Source organism: Acinonyx jubatus, chromosome E4 (genome assembly GCF_027475565.1).
Source record: "Acinonyx jubatus isolate Ajub_Pintada_27869175 chromosome E4, VMU_Ajub_asm_v1.0, whole genome shotgun sequence".
NCBI lineage: Eukaryota > Metazoa > Chordata > Mammalia > Carnivora > Felidae > Acinonyx > Acinonyx jubatus.
The window spans coordinates 40,156,053-40,181,984 of record NC_069395.1 but is presented as its reverse complement, the minus strand read 5'-3'; the positions used below and the strand labels follow the sequence as shown (position 1 = coordinate 40,181,984).

Here is a 25,932-nt window from a genome sequence, read left to right as displayed (position 1 = left end):
ACCATTTCCAATCAAGAATATTCCTGTTAGTTCCAATGTGAGACGAAAACCTGTGCCATTTGAAATTAACAACTATTTTGAAGCCAGCATCTTCAGAAGTTTTCTAATTAAAAAAAAAAACAGTAGATTATTTCACGTCATGCATTAGAGGTAACTATATTTTCCACTTGGGGATCTTGGAAAACACAGAGATTCGTCTTTTACAACTCCATATTAAATTACTTTCATGTTAAGAAAACAATTTCTCTACCCTCTTCACTTTATCCAGTACTCTTATTATGTGTATTGTCCTCTAGGTCCGTTGGGCACAAATCCCCTTTCCTGCCTGCATTTTTCTTCACTTATGCATGTATTTCACTTTTCAAATAAAATAAATGACCCTCAAATCGGCAAGTTTGCAATTTTACGTGGCATAGAAAAGATAAAAATATTCAAGTCTTCTGGAAAAATTCCTGGTGCTCAAAATAAAATCAACTGCCTGTAAGCAATATTTCATATGGGGTGGGGATGGGAGTGGAAGGTGCTCTCTAAGCAGCAGAAAATAATGAGGATCAATTATTTTAGAATAAGACAAAACAGGGGCACCTGGGTGGCTCAGCTGTTTAAGCGGCCAACTCTTGGTTTTGGCTCAGGTCACGATCTCACGGTTTTGTGAGTGAGAGCCCTGCATCAGGCTCTGCGCTCGCAACGTGGCACCTGCTTGGGATTCTCTCTCCCCCTCTCTCTGTGCCTTCCCCGCTCGTGCTGTCTCTGTCTCTCTCAAATAAATAAACTTAAAACAACATTAAAAAAATAAAACAAAACAAACTACCATAAAGGTATGAAAATTGCCAAGAATCTTCCTGTCATAAATCCATCACATCAGGAATAAAAATGAAATTTTCCTGACATTTGTTGGCAGATAGAGACTAACTTTTGAACTAGCTTCTAGCTTGATAGTATCAAACTTCAGACTGCATCTTACAGTAATTGCTCAAGTTTTTTTTTTACTGAAATATGAATAGTTTTAGCCCATTGAAACTTCTAAGTAGCTTATATGTCAAGCTATTTAATTATGAAATTAACCACCCCTTAAGTATTAATTATACCTTATTTGTATCTACAAGCAATGATAAAATGAACAAGAACCACCAAAGTAAGAATACCTTGGTTCTACCGAAAATTTAAGAAATGAACTAAATTAAAACATGATTTGACAGAGTGAAATAACTGAGGAAGTACAAGATATGCTAATACTGAAAGTAAGCATGAAAAAGAAACTCCTTGAGTTATTTTAGATTTCTCCATATTTTTCTGGATTTTGAATTCTACCCCTTCCTCTAGAATCTGAACCATTGATTTATCTCTATAATTTTCATTCATTGAACTCAACAAGCATTTATTGAGTGTCTACTATATGCCAAGGGCTGTTCTACCTGATTCTGGTGAAGTAAAATAACACAAGTTCCTTCTCTTAAGAACAAAACCTTCTAGGATAAGAATCAGGAAATAAACAATGAAATCTAATAAATGAGTACATCACATAGAATGCTAGATGTTGGTAATTATAATGAAAAAATAGAGCGGGGTAAGGAGAATCAAGAGTGCTAGGGGTAGAGGGATTTCAGCTTTCACTAGGATGGTCAAGGCGTAGGCCTCCTTGACAAAATGGTATGTGATAAAAAAATGAATGTTCTCTCCCACAGATTACTGCTGTAGCACTTTTGATGTCTAAAAGCAGAAAGACTACTAAAGCCAAAGATTAAAAAAAAATCATTGAACAAATTCTTAGTTAAATTAGACTATCAAGCATTCCTGTAATACTGTTTTCTCTTTAATACGTGATAGTACGGGAAAGATGCTGAATGGAGGGGTAGTATTGCAGGGGAGTGTTTTAAAGAAGTAAAAAGTTATTAACATTTGCAACTTTGATTTTTTATTTTATTTAAATTCATTTATTTATTTTGAGAGCGGGGGTGAGGGGTAGAGAGAGAAGGAGAGTCAGAATCCCAAGCAGGCTCTGTGCTGTCAGTGTAGAGGCCAACGGGGGGATAGATCCCACAAATCGTGAGATCATGATCTGAGCCGGCATTAAGAGTCAGACGCTTAACCAATTGAGCCACCTGGGTGCCCCAGATTAGGTTATTTTAATAAGGAAGAGTTTTCTCCCCCCAAGTTGTTTTAGGAATGGAAAATTGTTTTCATGATGAAACCCTGAAGTTGTTTTCTTTTTTTTAAAGACTTGAAAATATTAGTAAGTGAGCCTGATAATTCTGGAAAAAAGTGGAGTGTTCCTGATGGAGGGATTGGTAAGGTGCAAAGACTTTTATTTGTATATGGCATCAGACAGCATAAAAATACCCTCACTAAAATAAATATCGTAGCTTCTCACAAATAGGCACCAAGAAACTGAAGGGACAACTGACACATTACAAGCCTTGGCATTTGTGACAAATTCCATGAAGAATATCACCATATTTATATACATAGCTTTTAGTTTTGAAAATAAATTCCTTTGTATAAGATTTTCCTCAAAAGATAACTAAGTGCTTATTGGTATAGAGAAATTATGAAACCAGTAAAACCAGAGCAGTTATGAACAAATATGTGTAGCAGGAATAAACAGCTACAAGATGTAAGCAGCTTTTGTTTCCTCCCTTCTTTCTTTCTTTCTTTCGATGAAAACACAGACATTTCAGGGATCATAAGCAGCCTGATATTCTGGAGCTGCAATTTACCCTTGCAGTTGGATCCACCACATTATGAAAGTAACTACTTTGGTGAGCATGTTTGGGTGTTTGTTTTGTTTGTTTTATCATAGACATATGTAATCAAATACCTATCCCCAGTTCTTAGAACAACTTCACCTGAAGAAGCAATCCAAATGGAGTTTCTCTCTTTCTTTTTCTTTTTCTTTCTTTCTTTCTTTCTTTCTTTCTGGGGGGGGAGGGGCTCAAGCACAAGTGGGGGAGGAGGAAAGTGAGAGGGAGAGAATGAATCTTAAACAGGCTACATGTCCAGTGACAAGCCTGACCTCACAACCATGAGATCGTGACCTGAGCCAAAATCAGGAGTCAGATGCTGACCCGACTGAGCCACCCAGGCGCCCCAAATGGAGATGCTTTGGACCAATCCAATGTCATGTTGAATAATTTAAATGGATATCTCCTTTTGGGGCAGGGCATATTTGCATATATTGTGCATTTTTATATATTGAATATATTATATTACTATCACATCAATGGGTTTTGTGCTTGTTTGGTTCCTGCACTCAGAAGAGGGAATATCCAACAGAATAAACTCATCTAGAGTGATAAGCAGACCACTACAATATGCCACGAAGCCAGAGGTTGAGGAGTGAAATGGCCGAGGTGGGACATTTGAAGATGATGACCAGTGGTCTCTAGGAGCAATATGCTTTGATTACCTAGCACCAAGTTTTCCACTTCTGGTCTATAATTCCCTTAGGCGATCTCCAAACCTCCCGCAAAGTTATAGATTTTCTCAGCCTCATATTAGCTGTATTAAGAGGAATAAAGTGAGGATCTATATCCATGATTGGAGTGAAGTGGCCCCAGAGAGAGCTTCAGCAGTTATGATGTGGCCAGGTGAGAAAAGAAAAGGGAAACTCAGAACTATAGGCTAGAGTGACAATTGACAAGTGTAACAAGGGTAGATGTGTAGAACATTCAAGTATAACCAATGGGTCTTCTTCAAGTTGAGATAATCAGTCTACAGTTTGTATATAATCCAATGGAATTTTGAAAGGTTTAGCCAAGTACTGAATAAAGATATGTCCAGCCAGGTATGATTTTGCCAAGAGTGTAGGTCACAAGCCAATGTGTAGCTTATGATATGAAAACTATAATATTTGTAGAGATTGCTTTGTAACATTTATTTATTTTTGAGACAAAGAGGCAGAGCATGAGTGGGACAGGGGCAGAGAGAGAGAGGGAGACACAGAACTGGAAGCAGGCTCCAGGCTCTGAGCTTTCAGCACAGAGCCCAATGTGGGGCTTGAACTCACGAGCAGCAACATCATGACCTGAGCCGAAGTCAGGTGCTTAGCTGACTGAGCCACCCAGGTACCCCAAGAGATTGCTTTGTAAATACGGGTCTTTAGAACATTAGGCTGAACCATATGGAACTGTGATTCTTAAGTTCAAAAGTAATTGAATGTCAACAATTTCATAGAGTTCAACCTAATAAATTTCAAAAATAATATAAGGATATTTGCTCTTTTATATCTGTGATCACTTTGGTGTTAGGCATTGGTTTTATGAAACTCAACATCAGTTTCATAAAAAAGATTCTTTCTTCTGGGAAGTTTACATATAGAATAGATTCAATATTATTGGACCTGATCTTGAATGAATACATAATCCTGAATGAAAGCAGTGACTGCTTTTTTACAGAAATAGGAGTATCTGGTCTCCATCAATTTGAAGTCCATCTAAAGTTTCCTTAAAGAGTAGGTTGCTTCAACTCTTACCTTGATGCTTCTGTTTTAATAAAACTATTAGTGCATCTTAAATAGTACAAAAGCAGGTAACATAATATCTTAAATATTATCAATTCAGAGAATATATGTAAGCCCATCAGAGATTTGGAAGCTAATATAAAATTCCCCAAATATGTGCATGGGACATAAAATTTTAATCCCTTCAATTATTATTATTATTCTCACTCTTTCCTTGAATGAGAGCAATGTTTATGATTTTACCAGATTAGTCAAAATAGAGGAGGTTATAATCTCTAACAAACAATCCCTTAAATTTAGCAGCCTAAAGCAACCAAATTTAATCTCTCACTCATGCTAATCACTCACAACATGTCAGCAGCGGGCTCTGTTCACTGTGGTTACTCAGGGACCCAGGCTGACACCTGTACCATGATCTCCTATAGTCATTGTGCAGAGGCAAGTAAGCTTTTGAAGGGCTCACGGGTGCAATGAAATCTTCCTGTTCTGCTCATATCAGTTCTTTAAAAAAATTTTTTTTAATGTTTATTCTTTTTTTTTTTTTTTTTTGAGAGACAGAGAACGAGCGAGCGGGGGAGGTACACACACACACACACACACACACACACACACATCATGATTAATTGGAAGCCATTCTTTTGGTTCATATCAAGTTTAGGCAGAAGAACTAAATTCCTTTTCTACAATTAGGGTGTCATCCACTGAATGCGAAACAAATCACCATACTTTGTTGCAAAAGATGATCAAATAATCCCTGATTAAACTTCAAAGTGGGCCCCCTACTCAGCTCCAACCAACTACAAACAAATATTCTTTTAGGAAAAGCCATCTATGAAAAGGAACTAAAAACAAATTTATTTTGTTGATCCATCTTTGAAAACACACTTACTTGTGTTCTTAGCAAACACAAGTTTGATGTTTTGCAGGATTTGATTGATTTTAGCTCTGAATACAGGCAAGCACAATGCTTTGGTCTGATGAAGAAAGTCCAAAAACAATTTTGAAAGCAAAGTTCATGGTGACCACTTTTCCTAACACAAATTCTCAGAACAGATGGCAGAATCAAAACAGTCAAAAGAGACAGATAACATTATATCTTGATGCATTAAATCCCCATAATATGCTCTCTAGCTAAAGAAAATAAAATTACCTATAAAGTGCTTTGAGGCAAAAACTATTAACTTAAGTTATTTTCCTATTATGTACAAATGAATAGAAAAAAATTACTCTGAATTTCCATTACTGGGTGACATTCTGTGAAATACCTGAAGCAAAAAGAAGTTGCAATTTATAAATAGTAAAGGTTCAGTCTAAAGGAGGAAAAAAAAAGAAAGGAATATTCCTGCATGTTTTTTTTTAAGTAACAATTGAACTACTCTTTCCTTAATAAAAGGAAAACTACAAATGGATTCTTCCTCAGACCACACGTCAGAACACCAGAAAATCTACAGCTTCAATTCAAGAAAAGAATTAAAATAGTAATGTGGGTAGATTTAAGGAACACTTAGTGCAGAACCTAGTTTTCAAGTCCAGAGAACACCCAACATACTTGAAATTCTTGCACCTACTTTTTCCTAGACTTTTCAAACGGACTCAGGGTTTGTGTTTAAATTCTAGCAATATGTATACCCATAATGGTTTCTTGTTTACCTCTTCTTTTATGTTGACTTTTTATTTCAACCAGATGAGAGATTTAGACATATAAACACTCACAGCATTTTAGAATAATACATAATGATATATATTGAACTGATGGTTAGTATTGATAGTATTAGAACTTTATACAATTATTTGATTTGTGAAAATAATTTGATGCTAATTTCTTCACAGACCTATGAGGAAAAGAACAAGCATCTAGTAAGCATTTAGCCACAGCCCCCACTCTACCCATTGAGTCTTTATAAAGCAGCCTCACAAAGGAGGTTAAATCTTACTTTAGGGGCGCCTGGGTGGCGCAGTCGGTTAAGCGTCCGACTTCAGCCAGGTCACGATCTCGCGGTCCGTGAGTTCGAGCCCCGCATCAGGCTCTGGGCTGATGGCTCGGAGCCTGGAGCCAGTTTCCGATTCTGTGTCTCCCTCTCTCTCTGCCCCTCCCCCGTTCATGCTCTGTCTCTCTCTGTCCCCAAAAAAATAAATAAACGTTGAAAAAAAAAATTAAAAAAAAATCTTACTTTATAAGAAAACGGAGACTCAGAGAGCTTAGGTATTTTGGTGAGGTTTGCAAAGCTAGCAAATAGGTAAGATGTATTAAATCTCTTCTAAGGGCTTCAGAGCCCATGCACTTTTCAGAAATCATACAAATCATTTCCATTCGTTTAAAAAAATGTTAAAACTTTAGTTAAAACTTTAGTTTTCAAGAGATCACTGACCTGACCCATAACACAACCAGTGACCAAACTAAATTCACAAAGCCCTTCTCTGTAGATACACAGTAGAAGATGGATCAGATTTGGGTACTTATTTGTAATGTGCTGATATCACCTACATATCACATGAAAAGAAGAGAAAAAGAACGATAACGGTAACACACAACTAACTTTTTTTGGCCCTCGGGAGGCAGCGAGGCAGAAAGGTTGGGCCACGGAGTTACACCATCCGGGTTGATTACTTATTCTAACACTTACTACCTTTATAACCTTAAGCAAGTAATCTTATCGCCTGTGCTTCAGTTTCCTTCATAGTAATTATTAGACAGCTGAGCACTTTGCATCATTATCTCATTTAATATTGAAAAAGAAATAAAGTATACTGTAGAAGAAAAGTATTTCCATTTTTACTACTCTCAAATCTTATTTTGTTTTCAGCATATCATTTGACTGGTAAGGACTTCCTAACGTTGTACCCACTAAGGTTCATGGTATGCAGTATAATCCTGAGATGAACCAGAGACATAACTTGGGGTCTTGGTTCTACAGAAATGGCTGTCCATAAAATTCATTTAGAAATTAGAGATGTACTGGTATAAAAAAGTTACTGTTACCTCAAAACATAATTTAAGTTTTACATTGTTATTTGTTCTTTTATTTATTTTTATTCTACTTTCCAAATTTCTATTTACTAAGTAGGTAGCTGGACCTGGAATGAGAAGGACCCGTCTCCTTAGCACAACCAGGCAGAGTTCACCACGTGACCTCAAAGTCTGATTGTTCTTTTTTTTTTTTTTTAATTTTTTTTTAACGTTTATTTACTTTTGAGACAGAGAGAGACAGAGCATGAACGGGGGAGGGGCAGAAAGAGAGGGAGACACAGAGTCGGAAGCAGGCTCCAGGCTCTGAGCCATCAGCCCAGAGCCCGATGTGGGGCTTGAACTCACGGACCGCGAGATCGTGACCTGAGCTGAAGTCGGACGCTCAACCGACTGAGCCACCCAGGCACCCCAAAGTCTGATTGTTCTGAGCTCTTCCCCATAGTACAGTGAGGGGCGCCTCCCTCCCCATGGGATAGAAAAGTAGGGCCCTTTATATCTGCCTTATTTTATTTTATTTATTTTATTTTTTATTTTAGAGAGAGAGAGCACAAGCAGGTGAGATGAGCATAGGGAGGGAGGGAAGGGGGGAGAGAGAGAGAGTGAGTGAGGGAGAATATTAAGCAGACTCCACCATCAGCATGGAGCCTGACGTGGGACTTGATCCCACAACCTGGGATCAAGAGTTGGATGTTCAACTGACTGAGCCACCCAGGTGCCCCATCTGCGTATCTTAACACTTTGTGGTATTGCCTGCCTCTGTTTTATTTTATTCTTACCCTTTAACCAAAGTTATATGCATTGAAATATAAACCTGCGATGTCTATGATTACTGTATATTGTATCCATAGTCCAGCTTCATTTATGATTATTTTAGTATCTCAACAGAGAACAAATAAAATAGAATAAAAATAGACCAGAAAAAATGCCCCTCTCCCCAATGTTGGAAATCAAAGCAACAACTACAAAGTCTGATATGTTGTTTGAAGGTTAAAGAAAGGAAGGTTGGAAAGGTGGGATGGGGGAAGAGAAAGGAAAAAAAAGTAAAGGCAGACTCTTTTAGAAACTAATCAGAGACTAAGTACCTTCTTAGTCAAAACTCCTTTCTCCACCTCTAGAACAAAAGTAAAAGCAAAATTATAAATATCAACTAGGAAATACACCACCTATGGAATCTTCCCAATAAGGATACCAGCCTCAAACTAACACCAATGAAGAGTTACTCCCAGAACCTAATGCGGCACACATCATATAGTACTTAGTACGTCTTTCTTATTTTATCTTGTTTTTACGTAGGCTTCATGCCCAGCACAGAGCCTTGAGATCATGAATGCTTTAGGAATGAATCAGATGTTAAATAATCTCCTAACTGGTCTCCACGCCTCCAGTATCTTCACTGTCACAGCTCACCTCCCACCCCATCACGGTCCATACTTACCACATGTGCATACCCAGCAGTACCCAGGATCAGGGCTGCTAACACTGCTCAACCCAGGTAGCAGTGGAGACACACAATCTTCTTTTATTTGTGCTCCGAGGGCTCCTATCTCCATAAGAAAACATTGAATGTGGCTCTTGGGAATTGTGCTTGATGTGCCCAAAGATCTATCTTAGAGTATGCCCAGTGCATGGCACCATTCCAAGACAATATTTACATTTTTTTTCTTTACAGGAGTGGTGCCCCTGGAGCACAACCTCATAGGGAATTCTAGTTACTTTACTTACCTATTTTATCTTATTGCATTAGGCTTTCCTTAGATTCCTTTTCTTCCCCCATTGTCTGTAGCCAATCTTATCCATCACTTCAATTATCTTCTCTTCAAAACCTCAACTCTTTTGTCCTTCCAACAGATCCTATCGTGAATCAATATATTTGACTATATTATTTGCTAAACAGTCCTTTACAGTGTCTGTATTCCACCCCCCTCCCCCACCTTAAATGAAGGTATCACTGCAGGTTCCATTTTTAGCTCTCTTGTTGGCTTACTTTACAAATCTCGATTAGGTGAATTTATCCTACTCCCAACTTACATTGTCATTTATGTAGTGATGACCCCCCAAACTATCTCTCCAGCTCCCATCCTTCTACCACTGTTCACACTTGAATTAGCCACCTGACATCCAACACATCCTTCAAAGACAGCGTGTCCAAATCATCTTAATTCTGCCTCCAGAATGTCTCCTTTTCCTGTGTTCCATAATTCCATCGGAAGCCAGAGACATGTCATCCTCTTTTTCTCTTTACTGCCCGAAGCTAATGGGTTGCCACATTCTATTCCTTCTATCCCCCAAATAGTTTTGAAGCCCGTGCTTTCATCCCCATCCTGCGGGCACCGTAGTCTTCATTGTACAGAACCTGGATTCTCGCAATCAATCATCACTGCTGAATGATCATCTGCATCCAGCTTCATTTCTGATCCATCTTCCTCACTGTTGACAAGATCATTCATTCCACGTACTTAAAATCCTCCAGTGGCTCTCCAAGGTTTTCAGAATAAAGCCTAATCTATTTCAAATGGCATATAAAGCCTTTCGTATTCAAAGCACTTCTCCCAAACAAAATAACAAGAAACTGGTCGGCTGCTACTCTTCCAGGACTCAGGCCACAAATACTCTTTAATTGCTCATCCGGGACAAGAAATCCTGCTGCCGAGTCCCAGCTGTTTCACAGAAAGGAGGCATCGCCATCCCGAGTGAGATTAGGGCAAGACCACATGCTGCCACAAGCTAGGCACAAGAAGAAAACCATCTTCCTCCATATTCTCAGGTCCCTGGGGCAAAAGAAGTTCCAGGCACAGCCTTTAAAGGCTTCTGGAACTACAGTTCCCCACCAAAGGCAGTTTTCTTACTATGATGTAAGGCCAACCTACTAAGGTGAGCGTCTCCATTTGCATGAACACCTCCAGAGAGTCAACAACAGGATGTTGGTCAGGGCACCTGGGTGGCTCAGTCGGTTAAGTGACTGTTGGTTTCGACTCAGGTCATGATCTCACAGTTTTATGGCTTCGAGCCCTGCATAGGGCTCCGCGCTGACAGTGCGGAGCCTGCTGGGGATTCTGTGCCTCCCTTTCTCTCTGTCCCTCCTACACTCTCTCTCTCAAAATAAACTTAAAAAAAAAAACACCCCACATGATATTGGTAAAGAAGTGACGCTGGGCTGTCCACTCACTGTAGCCAGCTGTAGTGCCACATGGTCTGACAACACTGGCGTTCTGTGGTGGGGGCTGTGGTGGCGTTCATCTCACCTATGGACAGGAACACTCCAGATACGGGAACATATACATCAACACAAGAACTCTACAGAAATCACAGGCGTGTCAAACTCAAGGAAGGTGAACAGTAGCAAACTATGTATAATAAGGATGTGCTATTCTGTGCTTGCTTAAAAATTTCCCTTGTGACTTCTGTGGTCACATCTTACTTTTATTACACCTGTCTCAGATAGCGGTATTACTGTATTATCCAGAATACCTAAATAATCTTTATTTTCTAAACGGAAACATCATTTCTTCAGAAGGGGGTACACGGCTTCACAGGAAAAGATCATTGGTCATACCAATTCTTAGCGTTGAACCTGTGCCTACTCTCTATTAAACTTTTAAAGATAATGAAACAAGTAAACACTTTTGTAGAGGTCATTATTATTATCCTTGAGGAATGCACATCAACTGTAATTATATATGACATTTTGAAATAATGCAGTGTTGCTTCAACTAATTTCTTCCGCAAATATTTCAGGTGCATCAGCTATATTAACATATTTCATTTCACCATGTTCATCAAAACCCGTTTTTTCTAATTCCTGACCATAATATTTTCATTAAAATTAGTCATCATTGGAAACAATATGCTTTAGCATTAAAAAAAAAAACAGAAATAAGGCCACATACGAGTAGAGGTCTATAATTATACTCAACTGATACTCATGGTATGGTTTAAGAATACAAAAAACAGTGGTGTCTGGGTGGATCAGTTGATTAAGCATCCGACTCCTGGTTTTGGCTCAGGTCATGATCTCATAGTTTGTGAGTTCGAGCCCTGCATTGGGCTCTGTGCTGACAGTGTGGAGCCTGCTTGAGATTCTGTCTCCCTCTCTCTCTGCCTCTCCCCTATTCTCTCTCTGTCTCTCAAAAATAAACATTAAAAAAGTTTTTTTAAAAGAATACAGAAAACAAAAACAAAACAAAACAAAAAATAATATGTAATGGAGACATTGGTAGGCAAAATATTTTCATTCAGGGAAAGAATGTTTTTAATATTATCACTTGGAAATTTAATACTATGTATTATTTTGTATATTCTATATTAGTTAACATTTTTTAATAGGGAAAATTTCAAGTTATCAAAAATAAAGATTTGCATTTTTATTCATCAAAACTGAAAGCCAGACATAACTTGTTGCTTCTAAGAATGTAGGAAGTTTGTAGAGGTTACAGCATCTGGAATGGTTTAGGTACAGAAGGTAAGGAATCCAGAGTGAACAGTCACCCAGCACGCACGTTTCATCTATGTTAAGATGACTAGATTGTATTTAGTTGTGTTTTATTCCATTATGCCGTCTAGTGAGTTATTTCAAAACTAAAATGATCTCATAATCCTTCTTCCATTGCTGTAGAAATGTTTGTAGTATTTTCATTTGTAAAAACTTTGGCTCTGATAATCTGTAGGTAAATTATCAATCGTCTGTCCCATTCCCCTGTTGAATTTGTAACCCAATTTTGTCATTTCTCTACATTGCATTTTATTTATTTCTTTTTCTTTTCTTTCTTTCTCTTTCTTTTTTTTTCTAGAGCAATTTATTTTATTTTTTGTTTCAATATGTGAAGTTTATTGTCAAATTGGTTTCCATACAACACCCAGTGCTCATCCCAAAAGGTGCCCTCCTCAATACCCATCAACCACCCTCCCCTCCCTCCCACCCTCTACATTGCATTTTAAATAAATTAGAAAACACACATCTGCTCAAACCGATGGCTCCATTTTAATTGGCGCCACTGTCCAGAGCAGCTGTGGCTGCAGCTCCAGGAGGGTTCAAGTTAACTTTCGCTCATGGCCTTGACTCACATGAGCTTTCTGCAGATGCAGTCACCAGAAACCACAAGTTACTCAAAAGGTTAAGTGAAAGCTAAGAGACTTGTGGTAAGAAAAAAGCAATGTTTCTATGTTTCACTGTTTAATAGCACGAAAACACGGTGATGCATCTCATACTTCTGTTTGAGAATCACGAAGATCACTCATAAGAAGGCACATGAACTTGTTTTTCACGTTACACAAGCCAGTTCATGTAGAAATTTAAATTTATTTCAAAAGATGGTGTGATGGCCCAAACTGTGTCCTCTAAAGACATGTTGAAGCCCTAACTCTCCATGTGACTGTATTTGGAGATGCGGCCTTTAAGGAGGTCATTGAGGTTAAATGAGGTCATAAGTGTGCATCGCTGATTTGATAGGACATATGTCCTTACAAAGAAGAGGAAAAGCCACCAGAGCTTTCTCTCCATGCACGTGCACAGAGAAAAGGCCATGTAAAGACACAGGGAGAAGGCAGCATCTGTAGGCTGAAGAGAGAGATCTGACCACAAACCAAGCCTGCTGGCACGTTGACTATGAACTTCCAGCCTCCAGGACCGTGAGAAAATAAATGTCTGTTGTTTCAGCCCCTCATCATTCATGTGTGTGATGGCGGGACTCCTGCAGATCATTATCTCATTACTCTGGAAAAGGATATTCAGGCTTTGTACCAGCTAGTCCTATCACACAAGCCCTGGTTTTTAATAATACAGGTTTCAAACTCTGATCAAATAGTCTATGCTATAAAATAAAAATAAAATTTCCCTCTGTTCTATATGCGCCTTAGTGGCTTTTACACTTTTTGACTGTGATCCATAGTAATCTTAGTATGTGTATATGCATGTGTGTATATAATATATAGTGTTTTTATAATATGTGTGTATGTGTCTTTCACAAAACGTCTCCTATCTATCTGAAGAAGATATGTTCGGTTCAATTCTATTTTATTTACAAAATAAATGCTTGTCAGAATCAGACCAACACATACAAAGAAAAAAACCTGGTGGTTGCCAGAGGGAAGGGGGTGGGTGGGATGGGCAAAATGGGTGAAGGCGACTGGGAGGTACAGGCTTCCAGTTGCGGAATGAGTAAGTCACGGGGATGGAAATTACCACACGGGGAACATAGTGATCTCGTAACAGCGTTGTATGGTGGCAGACGGTAGCTATGCTTGTGTAGAGATGTTGAATCTCTACGTTGTACACCTGAAACGAATGCAACATTGTGTGCCAACTATACACAAATTTTAAAAATTAATTAAAAAATAAATACTTGTGTGTGTTTTAAAAATCCATTTAAAATCTTGTTTAGGGCTAGAGGTTTGAGAAATTTTCTTTTTAGCTATGTTATCCGAAACATTTCTTAGCTTCAATTTCCTTTTTTCCTGTAGCATCTCAAGATCCTTAAAAGTACACCAAAGTTAAAACAATTACAATATTCTCTCCCTCACTTCTCTTTCTCTCTCTGTCTTGTGCGCGCATGCGCGCGCGCACACACACACACGCGTGCACACACACACACACACACACATGCAAAGTCTAAGATGGAGGTGAATCAACTGGGGTCCTGTTCTAAGCAGAACTTTTCACATGATTTAAATCAGAATGTCAAGCAAATTATCTTCATGATTTGTTTATAATAAAATATTTGGTTTTATGGTGCAGCTAAAATATAAATTAATGCATACAGACTATGTGAGTTTTTAATTGAGAAATATGGTACCCATGAAGGGAGTGCTGAATCACTTACAGTCTTTCTAATTACTATAGACACCTAGGGTACTGGTAACAAATTATATGACTTGATGAGTTTCAAGAAAGTATTTGTAGAGAGAAATGGATTTTATCATTTCCTATCATAGTCTATTTCTCTTGGGTTTATGTTTAAAGAATCACCTTTGCTGTATTAAAGATTTTAACACCAGGTGTCTCCTAGCATATGAACACCAGATAATGAAATGGAGGGGTAATTAAAGGAAGATAATGGATGTAATAACTGAAGGTTTTACAGATTTGTTTTTCTCAAAAAAGTGGTAGAGTTGGCTAAAATCTACAAACTAAAAATACAGAAATCATAATAAAACACTACTGTGTCCCTCAAACTGATAATACTCCTGGGTCTATAAACATGAAATCAAAATGTAATTTCCAAAGTATAAAATTTCAAGATCAAGATTTAAACTTTAAACTTTCCAAAATTTCATGAGTCAGGATTCTAATGTTCATTTCTGTATGTATAGTTGTACAAAATAGGTAAAAAGGTATCTTTTGAACACCTGAAATCTGTACGCAGGGAAACTGGCCTTAAGGCATACAGCTTTGGGTACATATGTGTGCATACATGTGTGTACTTGCACACATTTATAGCAACATAAGAAAGGAGGAAAAATTTAATATAGTTAAAAAATTTAATATTACATGACACATTCACTTTTTCATGTTATTGACATCTTGGCATAAACATTTTCTTGTTAAAAAATGTTTAAATGTTTATTTTACTTTTGAGAGAGAGACAGAGTGTGAATAGGGGAGCAGCAGAGAGAGAGAGAGAGAGAGGGAGACAGAGAATCAAAGCAGGATCCAGGCTCTGAGCTGTCAGCACAGAGCCTGACGTGGGGCTCAAACCCATGAACTGCGAGATCGTGACCTGAGCCGAAGTCTCAGATGCTTAACCAACTGAGCCATCCAGGCGCCCCTTGACATAAACATTTTCTATTGTATTTCTCTTTATGGAATACCATTTACTTTGTGACCTTAAGAAAAAAAAGAAATAAAACAAAAGAAAAAGGAAAAAAAATGGTGAAGAAAATATTTTAAATTACATCTTTTTTTCATTATAAATTAGCCTCAGCACCTTGATAGCATCTAGCACACAGAGGTGTTAAGCAAATATTTGTTAACTGAATTATACTTTAACATACAGCAAATATACACCAAACATAAATGTTAAACATTTTAAGTAACATTTATTGTAAACAATTATGTCAAACATAATTGTAACATTATTATAAAAATAAATATCAAAAAAGATGAAAAATAATTTGTACTGAATTAGCTAAATAGGAGTGTTTTTGCACACTTCTTAATTCTTACCTCTTCCTTTGTCTTTTTTGATATCACTCGGAGCCAGTCCCCAATCATGCTCAGGACAGCAGCAAAGTAAGCGAGCCCTACAAGGATCCAAAACCACACGACAGGCTTGTAGAAGTCTAGATATTCGATATCCGATCCACCTGTGTGAGAGAAATAAAGCAGGACAAAATAACTTTGTATTCATGAAAGTAATTAATATGGATATTTGCTAAAAGTACCAACTGAATTTTGGCTTGCAAAATAGAAATCTTGTCAATTGATCCATGTTGTTGTCTTCATATGGAATTCTTTCCTCTCCTTTTCTATTTTTCAAGAATGAGTCACAAGTTTTTTTTTTTTTTAAGTTTTTATTTTAATTCCAGTAAGTTAACATCCACATCCAGTGTTATATTTCAGTCACTAGGTTCTTCTTAATGAGACTGTTCATTACATCTCTAGGTCATAATGATTTTTCTTTGTTCTAGATTTCTTTTTTTGTTTAGCTAGTCTAGAGGTTCATTATTCCATGTGTACTGGTTTCTCTTTCCACATCTACTGAACATGTAGAAGACAGAAATGACACCTTTTGGGGTATGCATTTGCCTTAGCGTATTTACATTACTGCCAATCAATACATGGTTACCAATCAATACAAAGTCAACCTGGTCAGAAAGTGGCTCTTATTCTAAAATCACCAATACAATGGATTGATAACAAATGCCTGAGACAATGCGTCAGTGGGTCTATATGGAACACAGAGTAATTTGTAGATGATATTGCCGTTCGTTATTTTCTGACTGTCTGGAGGAATTCTCATGCAGGTCACAAATTTACATCCTTAGCTGTCAAGACAAAATTAGCAAAGGACCTCTTCTGCTTTACTCTAATCTTTGTTGCTTCTCCATCCATTTGGTACAAAAGCTGCACCTATGAGAATCTGAATACATTTCAACACATCCCTACCTCAGCACATATTAATGGGGCACTTATTAATTCCCCAACACTGAAAACAGTTACTTCTCTTCACAAGAGAGAGGAACAGGTCTCTCTCTGCAGAAATTCATAATTTACTCTGAGAAAGCCTCACATAGACAATTTCCCATAATGGGGTAGATCAAGGGATAGCAAATAAGAATAAAAAAGCGTTGTGAGAGGACATGGAAGAAATGATTTTTACTTCTGGAAGGGGAAAGGCAAGAAGAGAAAAGGGGGTCTTCAGTAATGAAGATCAAAACAGAGAAAAGTTCAGTGTATAAATACACGGCATATTCAAAGGACTTTTAGTAGCTAACTCTACATATGGATGGGGGCCGGGGAGTAGATGGGTAGAAGAGAGGAATGTAGAAAAAGTGAATTGTGTCAGATTGCAAAAACGTGTTCCTAACACGATGGGGTGGAGGTAAAGTTTATAGGTGATAAGTCTTATATTCATGTTTGACCCTATGCTCAGAAAGATCCAGCAGCAGAGAAGGCAGGTTCACAAGAAAAGTCTCATGAAAAACTTTTGTTCTGAACTACGCAAGAGGTTATTGTGCTTGAGTTAGGGCTGGAATGGAAAGAAAAGGTATTAGAGGCAGCATCATCAAGGAAGGGCTCTAGGATGACCAGAGCTCCTCTTTTGGGAGATGATGACAGTAACTGAACGGGAAACACAGGGGAAGGAATAGTGACTAAAAAAAAAAAAAGTAATTCAAATTGGTACATGATAGGTTTGAAGTGCTTGCGGTACCAACAGGTGAAGGATGGATCCTTACATACAGATCTAACGTTCAACAGGGCAGAGCAAGAGATCAGGATTGTGGTATCAACAGCACGGAGATTAGATGCTTAGAGGGGTCACAGATGTACTCCATTCACAAAGGTTCAATCCGTCCATTCGGAAGAACAGCTCATAAATAGCAAGTATGAATGAAAGTCAAACACGAAGTCGAAAATAAGCATTACTATATATATATTAGACTATGAGCTGCCCACAATGACATTGTCAAATATCAAAGGGTCAGAGTAAAAAGAGAACATTTTTCTCTTGGGCAAGTAACAGACACAAGTTCAGCTTTCTTTGGGGACAAAGAGTAATCTGAAAAGCACAGTTTCCAAAGTAAATAATATCACCTTCAAAATATGGTAAAAATTTTACCTTGTGTAAAATTTTCAAAAATACCATTTCTGGGAAGGATTGTGGAGGCCAAATGTATCTCATGATGGTTAAGAGTTGGCCCACGGGGAATGCAGTTCTACAAATTCACAGAAGTGACTTAAGAAGTTGTGTGTGGAAACTTGTTATACGATAGGCTCTCTAGCGAATTCCATTTTTCAAATGTTTCCATTTCAAAGAAACCAAAATGACATTTTTTTCCGAGTACTTTCTCTTTCAAAACCAGAAAGTCTTCATCCAAATAGCTGTGACTCACTTAACACATAAGTTCACCAAGATGTTGATTTTAAAAGTTAGTTCATACTCAAGATGACTTTTTATAAGTCTTCTTTCTTATAAACAGGATGTCACAGTTTGAAAAGAGTAAATTAGCTTAATCACTGAAAGGTCTATATTTGGGTAAAATGTTCATCCCACAAGTTTTGGTGGATTCTAAGCCTGGGGGTGGGGTGGGGAATGCCTCCCATTCTCAACTGCTGCTCTTAGGAATGAAATACCGGCAGGCAAATGATCTAAGGAAAAATGATGTATACAGGAGTGTTGTCAAACAACTCATAAGTCCTCTCTAAGATTTATGAATTAATTTCCACACTATTCCATCCGCTTGATCCAAGAAGCCAAATTAAAATATCTGTAATGTCAAGATAACTTGCTTAAAAGGGGCTGTTGGTCTTATTTTTAAATTAGGAAACATCAACAAAAATTTGTTTTGGCTGTTGGAAGCATTAATTTTAGTCTAGCTACATTCAGGAAACCTGTACATGGGTCTTTTGCTTATTCAGACCCTCGGGTAATGTCTCTGTCCTGGATTTGCTGCCTGTGCCCCCCACCCCCATCTCTACTCTGCAACCCTTATCATTTTTTCCCCTCTTTCCACAGACTCCTGAGCTGCAGCCTCCAGTCTGCTACAACCCGCCCTCCCCTCCTGGGTTCCTCACCCACTTGGCAGGAACAGTCACCTCACTGCTGTTTTCTTTGTTGCCACTGAAAATACGTGCACAAGTCCTTTCCATTTTCAGACCTTCCTGGCTAATCATTATAGGAGAATAGACAGATGGTAATAAAAATAAGTAAAGAGGGGTGGAGGTACAAAGGTTTCAGGAATCTTATGAACTATTCCAAGTAGTTAAAATAAGTCTCTTCCTGACTCCCATGATACGTGATGGCGCCATTTTTCTCTGGCTTTCTCCTTAGTGCTTAAGAAAGGAGATCAGCCAAAATCTATCTAGCAGACTAAACTACTAAAAATATAGGTCAGGAAAACTTTATTATTGTTATTATTATTATTATTATTGTTATTTATGGCATTATTGCTAGGGACCCATTTTAGCAATAGTGAATTTGCTTGGAACAATCTCTCCATCCAGCATTAAAAAAGCCATCTCCTACCTGGCCCCAAAGAATTACTGGTTAGGGGGCAGAACAGCCCATGAGGCTATAGCAGGCACATACAGGTTTTTTGTTTTTTTTCTAAATAAAGGCCCTGGTAGTTCTATACAGCCAAGTCTATGCTCATTTCAGCTGATTTCCAAAATATTCACAATCTGATTGAGAGAAGACTGAAAAGTAAGACTTCCTGATTGTCCATCTAAATGAAATCATTCCATCCTAACGCCCTGGGTGGGGGGCAGGTATTGAGGGAGTTGTGTTCGCATTCTTCATGTGTCCATTGATTTAGGACAGGGCTTTAGTAAGACCATTCACCATAGATTTAAGCCACATCTCCAGCTGCCCCTATCAGTAATTAAGCTAGTAATTCAATTGCCATTTCATAGTCTGTTCAGAACTCAGGAGTAAAAGCCGGTTTTTGTACTGGCTCCTAGAAATCCCAACAGTAAGTGTCCCACTTACAATAGAGAAGTTGTAGTCTCAGCAGGTAAAATAGCATGTGTCAGGGCACACAGGAAAGGAGGTAGGAGAGCTAGAATTCAAAACCAGGGCTTCCTCGCTCCAAAAGACAGGCTTTTTCCCACTAACCAGGTTGTGTATGTCACCTATGGTCTCAGTTCCGGTCCTTGCTATCATTTATCTACCAGCCTTTTGAGTCCAAACTGCATGGTGGAGACTTAGCTAGGGCTAGAGACACTAAGTCAAACAAGATATGCCTCTTCCCAGCCTGCCCCTCAATGGTCTTACCTAGAAACACCAGGGGTCTGAAGATAAGCACGATTTTTTCAGAAGCCTCCTTACCATGCTTCTGTCCTCATTCCAACAGTTTCTAGTAATTGGCCCTATTGTGCTCTAAAGAACTTGAGTATGCGATGCCCTCCCTGAGATACTTATATTTGATTTTCTTTCTCTGAGATGCTCCTGAATCACAGAATATTTATAAAGAAGAAAGCAGAAGGAGGAGGATGGAGAGGAAGAGGAGGAGGAGAATCCTGGATTTAAAGAATCGTCTAGCCATTCTGAACTAAAGGCATCAACTCCATGCCCCCTTCCTCTGGTTTAAAATTATATTTGTATTACAGAATATAGATATGGACATAGAACCTTGTTCTAAAGAAAATGGGCATCATTTCTTTACCTGGTCTTTAAGCATTTTAGTTTAGATATGAAATATTGATTTTAATTTTTTGTTTGTTTAGCTTTACTTTTATTAATAAGACCAGCCTGCCTTAATATAAAAGGGGGAATTTATTTTCTGCTTTAGTGTATATATTTTTTATAGTAAAGCAATTTAACTGAATGAAGACTCTCCTTAGGGTTTTAGGAACTAAGAGGCTCTTTCAATAACGTTGCAAACTCTGCTTTCTTTTTTTACAAATGGAAGTATGACTTCAGTACTAAACCACAGCTCACCTACTAAGCCGAACTTCTCATATGCTATTAAGTCAGAAAAACAAAAGGCAAAACAAGTTAACTAAGTCTCTCTAACATTTGAACCTATATTTTGGGATTTGCCATGTCAGCATTCAAGATGTTGTCCATTTCCTACTAGGTACTTGATCTAAAATTAGGAAAATAGCCATGAGAAGAGCAGTAGTTTCATGATCAGAAAGAAAGATCAATACACTGTCATTCACTCTTCCTTCACATGGATGGAAACCTAGAGTATGTAAGACGTACAAAATTGTTACTCCTAGAAGCTACCTTTAAGTCTCATTATAGAGCAATCTGGAGCCTTTTTCATTCTATTTAGTACAATTTACTGCCTATCTCACTAAGCCACGACTATCAATCACTGAATATTTTCCTTCTCATTTTTATCCTGCACACGTTTCCACCATGTTTCTATATAGATCCATTCTGGATCTAAAAAGTTAAATAACTTATTGCTTTGCCCCCAGGTCCTAGGACTTCTGGCCCATTTGAGTCAAATCCTATTTAATTCATCATGCAGACAACCATCCATTCTTTTGTGAGTTCTCAGAGAGTTACTGGCTGAATCTGGGGGTGACCAGACTCTTTGCAGTATTTTCCTATATTATGAAACAGAATGACTACCAGGAAGACAAGAAAGTTCCCTATTTAATTTTTGCCCCCAATTTTCAAACATTCTGTCCCAAAGGAAAAGGAATTAGAGCAATTATTATCACTATCACAATATAAGAACAGGGTCTAATACCCGGTATGTGCTCACTAAACACTTGAATAAATAAATGAATGATGAATATAATACATCTCCCCTAGCAGTCACATACACCCTCCCTTTCTGATAAAAGTGATTTTTCTGAGACATTGTTGTGGTGGGAGTGGTGACTGTTCATCATTCAGTAGACTTCACTCCTCATCAGCTACTTTCCTTCTTACCCACTGAAGTCCTGGAAAATTTTTACTGTTATTGATCAGTTCAACAGCTGGCCACTGACATAGTTGCAAAACATTAGGCAACATCAGGACTGTTCTCTAAAGGGTCTCTGTTAGAACTGTTTGGAACCAAAAAACCTGCTATGATTTCTCAACAGAGATTTATATGTTCTCATGATAAATTGCCTTTCCATTCAGCAAGCTCTGAGCACTCCACCAAATGACTCATGTTCTCAGTTATAAGGAAAATCAATAGTTTGGTTACGAAAAACTTCATTTCTGATAATGACTTTGAAAACATAATTCCAAGAAAGCTTAATTCTTTTTTTTTAAGTTTATTTATTTATTTTGAGAGACAGCAAGAGAGCATGTGGGAGGGGCAGAGAAAGAGGGAGAGAGAATCCCAAGCGGGCTCCATGATGTCGGCAGGGAGCCTGACACAGGGCCAGAACCCATGAACCGGGAGAGCATAACCTGAACTGAAATCAAGAGTCAGACGCTTAACCGACTGAGCCACCCATGTGCCCCAAGAAAACTTAATTCTTAATATGAGATATGCAAATATGTTCTTTCTAAGAAAAAAAAAAATGAAGACAAATGATTATACAACTGGGAAAATTTATAAAAATTTAGTAAAGGTAAAAGTATCAGAAGAATTTTACCTTGGAAAGTCCGAAATTGTATTTTAGAGGAGCATATCGGCACTAAGCCTAAAGCCTGATTAACTCAGTAAGCTTTGTTGAGGAGGAGGCCCTTCCTCTGCCCTATGGTCCTTCTAGCTCGACTTAGAATCAAACTGACATGAGACAGATTGAACAGCGGAAATTTAATAGGTGTATGGGCAGGGAATCCACATAGACGTGAAATTTCAAAGACAGTGAAGCAACATGAAGATTATATGACCTAAGAAGAGGGGTAGGGGTCTAAGGACACAAAGGGGAGGAAGATCATTACCAGGAAGATGATAAGAGATGTTTGGAAAAACAAAGGTTGTCCTATTATGCAGGTAAGTTTCTTAGGTAAAGGGGAGTCTTTGTTAATAGCTCTCTTCCTGGGACAGGCTCTCTTTTCCAATATATTTAGGCAGTTGAGGGGGAGGCAGAGAGCTTTTCCTGCATCTGGTGGGTTTTGGTTACTTTTAACTCAAAATAATCTTTATGGCATAGTGGCCCATCTTGGGAGAGCCAGTCCTTAGCCCCTACACTTTCAACAGCCACCTATGAGATATGGAAAATTTCATTATTCAACTAAAGATTGATCCAAATTCCAAGGAGACATATCTGGATGGCTAAATTAATTTATGCTCTGATGGAAAATGTGTTTTCCTAAGATCAACCATGAGGATTTCTTAGAACATCTATATTTTTGGCTAAAATTTTTGTTTTTTATTAGAAGAGCAGGTAGTGTGAGGACACTGATTTGTGAAACTGTAATTTTTCATCTGGCTTTCACTCATTCAAATTATATCTTATGAACAAACCTAGTTTGTGAAAAAGGGTGTGTTTTGAGAACTTCCTCAGGCAGCTTCTAAACAAGATGTGGAAATGTGCTTCTTGACCTGCTTGACCCACTCTTACCCTAATAGTATATATAAACGAGATAGCAGCTTTGGAAAAGAATTTTGTTTTGGGTGGTGGGGGGGAGAATTTTAAATTGTGTTTAATTTGGTAATTATATGACTTCTCTCCAAATTTGAAGAAGCACCATTTTAAAAAAAAATCATAGACCTAAAAGACCAGTCATAGAGGCAAGCCTGAATGAACAGATTTCAATCTGTCACACATTTCCAGATAATTAATATTACTGCTTAGTTTTGTTTTATTTTATTTTTTAGGGAGAGAGAGCATGCAAGTTGGGGAAAGGGGCAGAGGGAGAGAGAGAGAACCTTAAGCAGCCTCCAAGCTCAGCACAGAGCCTGACACAGGGCTTGATCCCATGACCCTGGGATTATGACCTGAGCTGAAATCGAGAATCAGATGCTCAACAGACTGAGCCACCCAGGCGCCCCTACTGCTTAGGTTTTAGTGAAGGGATGATTTAGGTCTCAGTCTACAAGGTAAGCATGATTTAACAACTTGTCACCCCAGACTTTTCATCAAATGGAAAATAAGATGGCAAAAGTTAAGAAACAGAATGCAGGAAATTAACAGTTAATTCTCAAACATAATTTTTGCCATTAATTTTAACTTACCTCTATAATTTGACTATAAATTATAGGCACTGCTAAAACAACACTTTGCTAAATAACTGACATTGTTTCTTCTTGCCTTTTAGGAAGCGTTAGTCTGCAAGCACTGGTCTTAGTAATGGGGGTCTGTTTATTCATGTGTAAAACAAGTGTGGGAGTGACCCTGTGGTCTCGTGGGTCCATTTTAGTTCTAGAACATTGAAAGCTAGTGAAAGAACAAAAAAGGCCATCAGGAGGGAGCACACACCAGTCACTAAGGTAACCAGCCAGCCACTAAAACACCTCCCTTGCATAAATATAAATATAAAATTAAAATTTTCCAGGTCTTGGGGCGCCTGGGTAGCTCAGTCGGTTAAGCGTCTGACTTTGGCTCAGGTCATGATCTCACGGTTTGTGGGTTCGGGTCTTGTGTAGGGCTCTGTGCTGACAGTTCAGAGCCTGGAGCCTGCTTGAGATACTGTGTCTGCCTTAGTCTCTGCCCCTCCCCTGCTCACACTCTGTCTCTCTGTGTCTCTCAAAAATGAATAAACATTAATTTTTTTTTAATTTTCCAGGTCTCTTCTTGCAGAAAAATTACTAAATGCTGAATTTCTCTGTTCAGTCACATACACAATGAGACCTAAACACTGTGTTGATTTGTCTTTACCAGTGATCTGTAAATACTTTTGATTCAATATCCCCAACAGTGAAAAGGTTTTGCACATGCAAATTTAAATGCATGTTTATTTATGAATTAGCAATCTATTATGTTCTTACAAATTACATCATGGACACTACGACATATAACAAGTAAAAAGTAAGGAATGAGGCTTACAAATACATCAAAACAGGAGTTGTTCTGTCTGCTTCCCATGGCAGAAATTACACCTGGCATGGACTTTCTTGCTCATACCCTGGAGATGAGCACTGTGCTCCAGAGTTCTGGTTCAGAACATCACATCTTTACTTGTTGCTCTCAAGATGCTTCTAATATTTACACCAAGATTACAACTTGTATCCTAAACAATTTATATATTGCTCTCCAAAATTTCTTATTTTCCTTTAATAATATCAGTTTGAAGAGTATGTTCTTTAATTGGTCTTCAAAGGGGTTCAACACAAGAACATGATTAAACCTTAATCCTATTCCGAGCAGGGTTTGCAGGTTTGAGAAGGGCATCAGACGGGGAGTGTGCATTGCAGGAGGTATATCCTTGTGTTCTTTTGAGATTTATAGTCCAATAGAAAGATGAGGAGGTTTAAGTTGGAGCAGTGCCTCCTACTTTTCCTTGGCAAAAGCACCAACTTTAAGCGAGATTACTATCTGTAGTGACATCTCACTTCAAAAGGGAAGGTTCTAGAAAGTAAGCAACCGATACTTCCCGGAAGGGGTACTTGACTTTGCTCAATAGCTAGCTTTTACTCCACAGCCACAAGGTACCCAGAAGTAAAACCTATTTGTGTGTACTCTATTTAATTAAGTGAGGCAATTCTTTTCCCAGACCTTTAAAAAAAGAACTCGAGGTTTTTGTTTTTCCAAAGAATTTTGCAAAGAGTACACATTTCCTACCCCGCCTTGGCCACATCTGCTTCATGTACACACTCCTTCCAAAACCACTCCCTGGGCACAAGGACCTGGCATGTGAAGACTCTTCTCTAATTTATCTTTCTCAGCATTTGTCACTTGAATCCCATCAAATTCCTTTGCTAATTATTAGCAAGGCATATTTCTTTTTTTTTTTAATTTTTTTTTTAACGTTTATTCATTTTTGAGAGAGAGAGAGACAGAGCATGAACGGGGGAGCGGCAGAGAGAGAGGGAGACACAGAATGGGAAGCAGGCTCCAAGCTCTGAGCCATCAGCCCAGAGCCCGACGCGGGGCTCGAACTCACGGACCGCGAGATCGTGACCTGAGCCAAAGTCGGACGCTCAACCGACCGAGCCACCCAGGCGCCCCAAGCAAGGCATATTTCTAGTGAGTTTTTATTATTTCCTCTGCAGAAATAAAATTACAGTAATGGATTTACAAAGGGGCACAATATGATAAAATCTTAGTAATAACGGGTGTTTATTAGATTCCACTTATGGCGCACAGATATCATTTTATTACAATGCTCCCCTACAGTGTTGTGCCGTAACTCTGAATTTAGGGTCCCCACTCCTACATGTAAGATGTTCTCAGTGAACTGCTCTTCTAGCCAGTTTCCAAGTGTTGATCTCTTAAGGTTAGTATAAAAAAAAAAAGGTGGTTTTCTTTTTTCATCTTCTACAAAACCATAAAGTAAAAATATTTGTT

The 25,932-nt window shown here is 38.2% G+C and overlaps 1 protein-coding gene across 3 annotated transcripts in view; it reads right to left on the bottom strand.

Moving 5' to 3' along the window:
- KCNK2 (potassium two pore domain channel subfamily K member 2) overlaps positions 1-25,932 on the bottom strand; it is a 199,617-nt gene that overhangs the window by 31,057 nt on the left and 142,628 nt on the right. For all 3 annotated transcript variants that reach the window (XM_015062936.3, XM_027074443.2, XM_027074442.2), the window contains exon 6: positions 15,586-15,725. In XM_015062936.3, the coding sequence (XP_014918422.2) occupies positions 15,586-15,725 (140 nt within the window). The remainder of the gene's footprint in view (positions 1-15,585; positions 15,726-25,932) is intronic.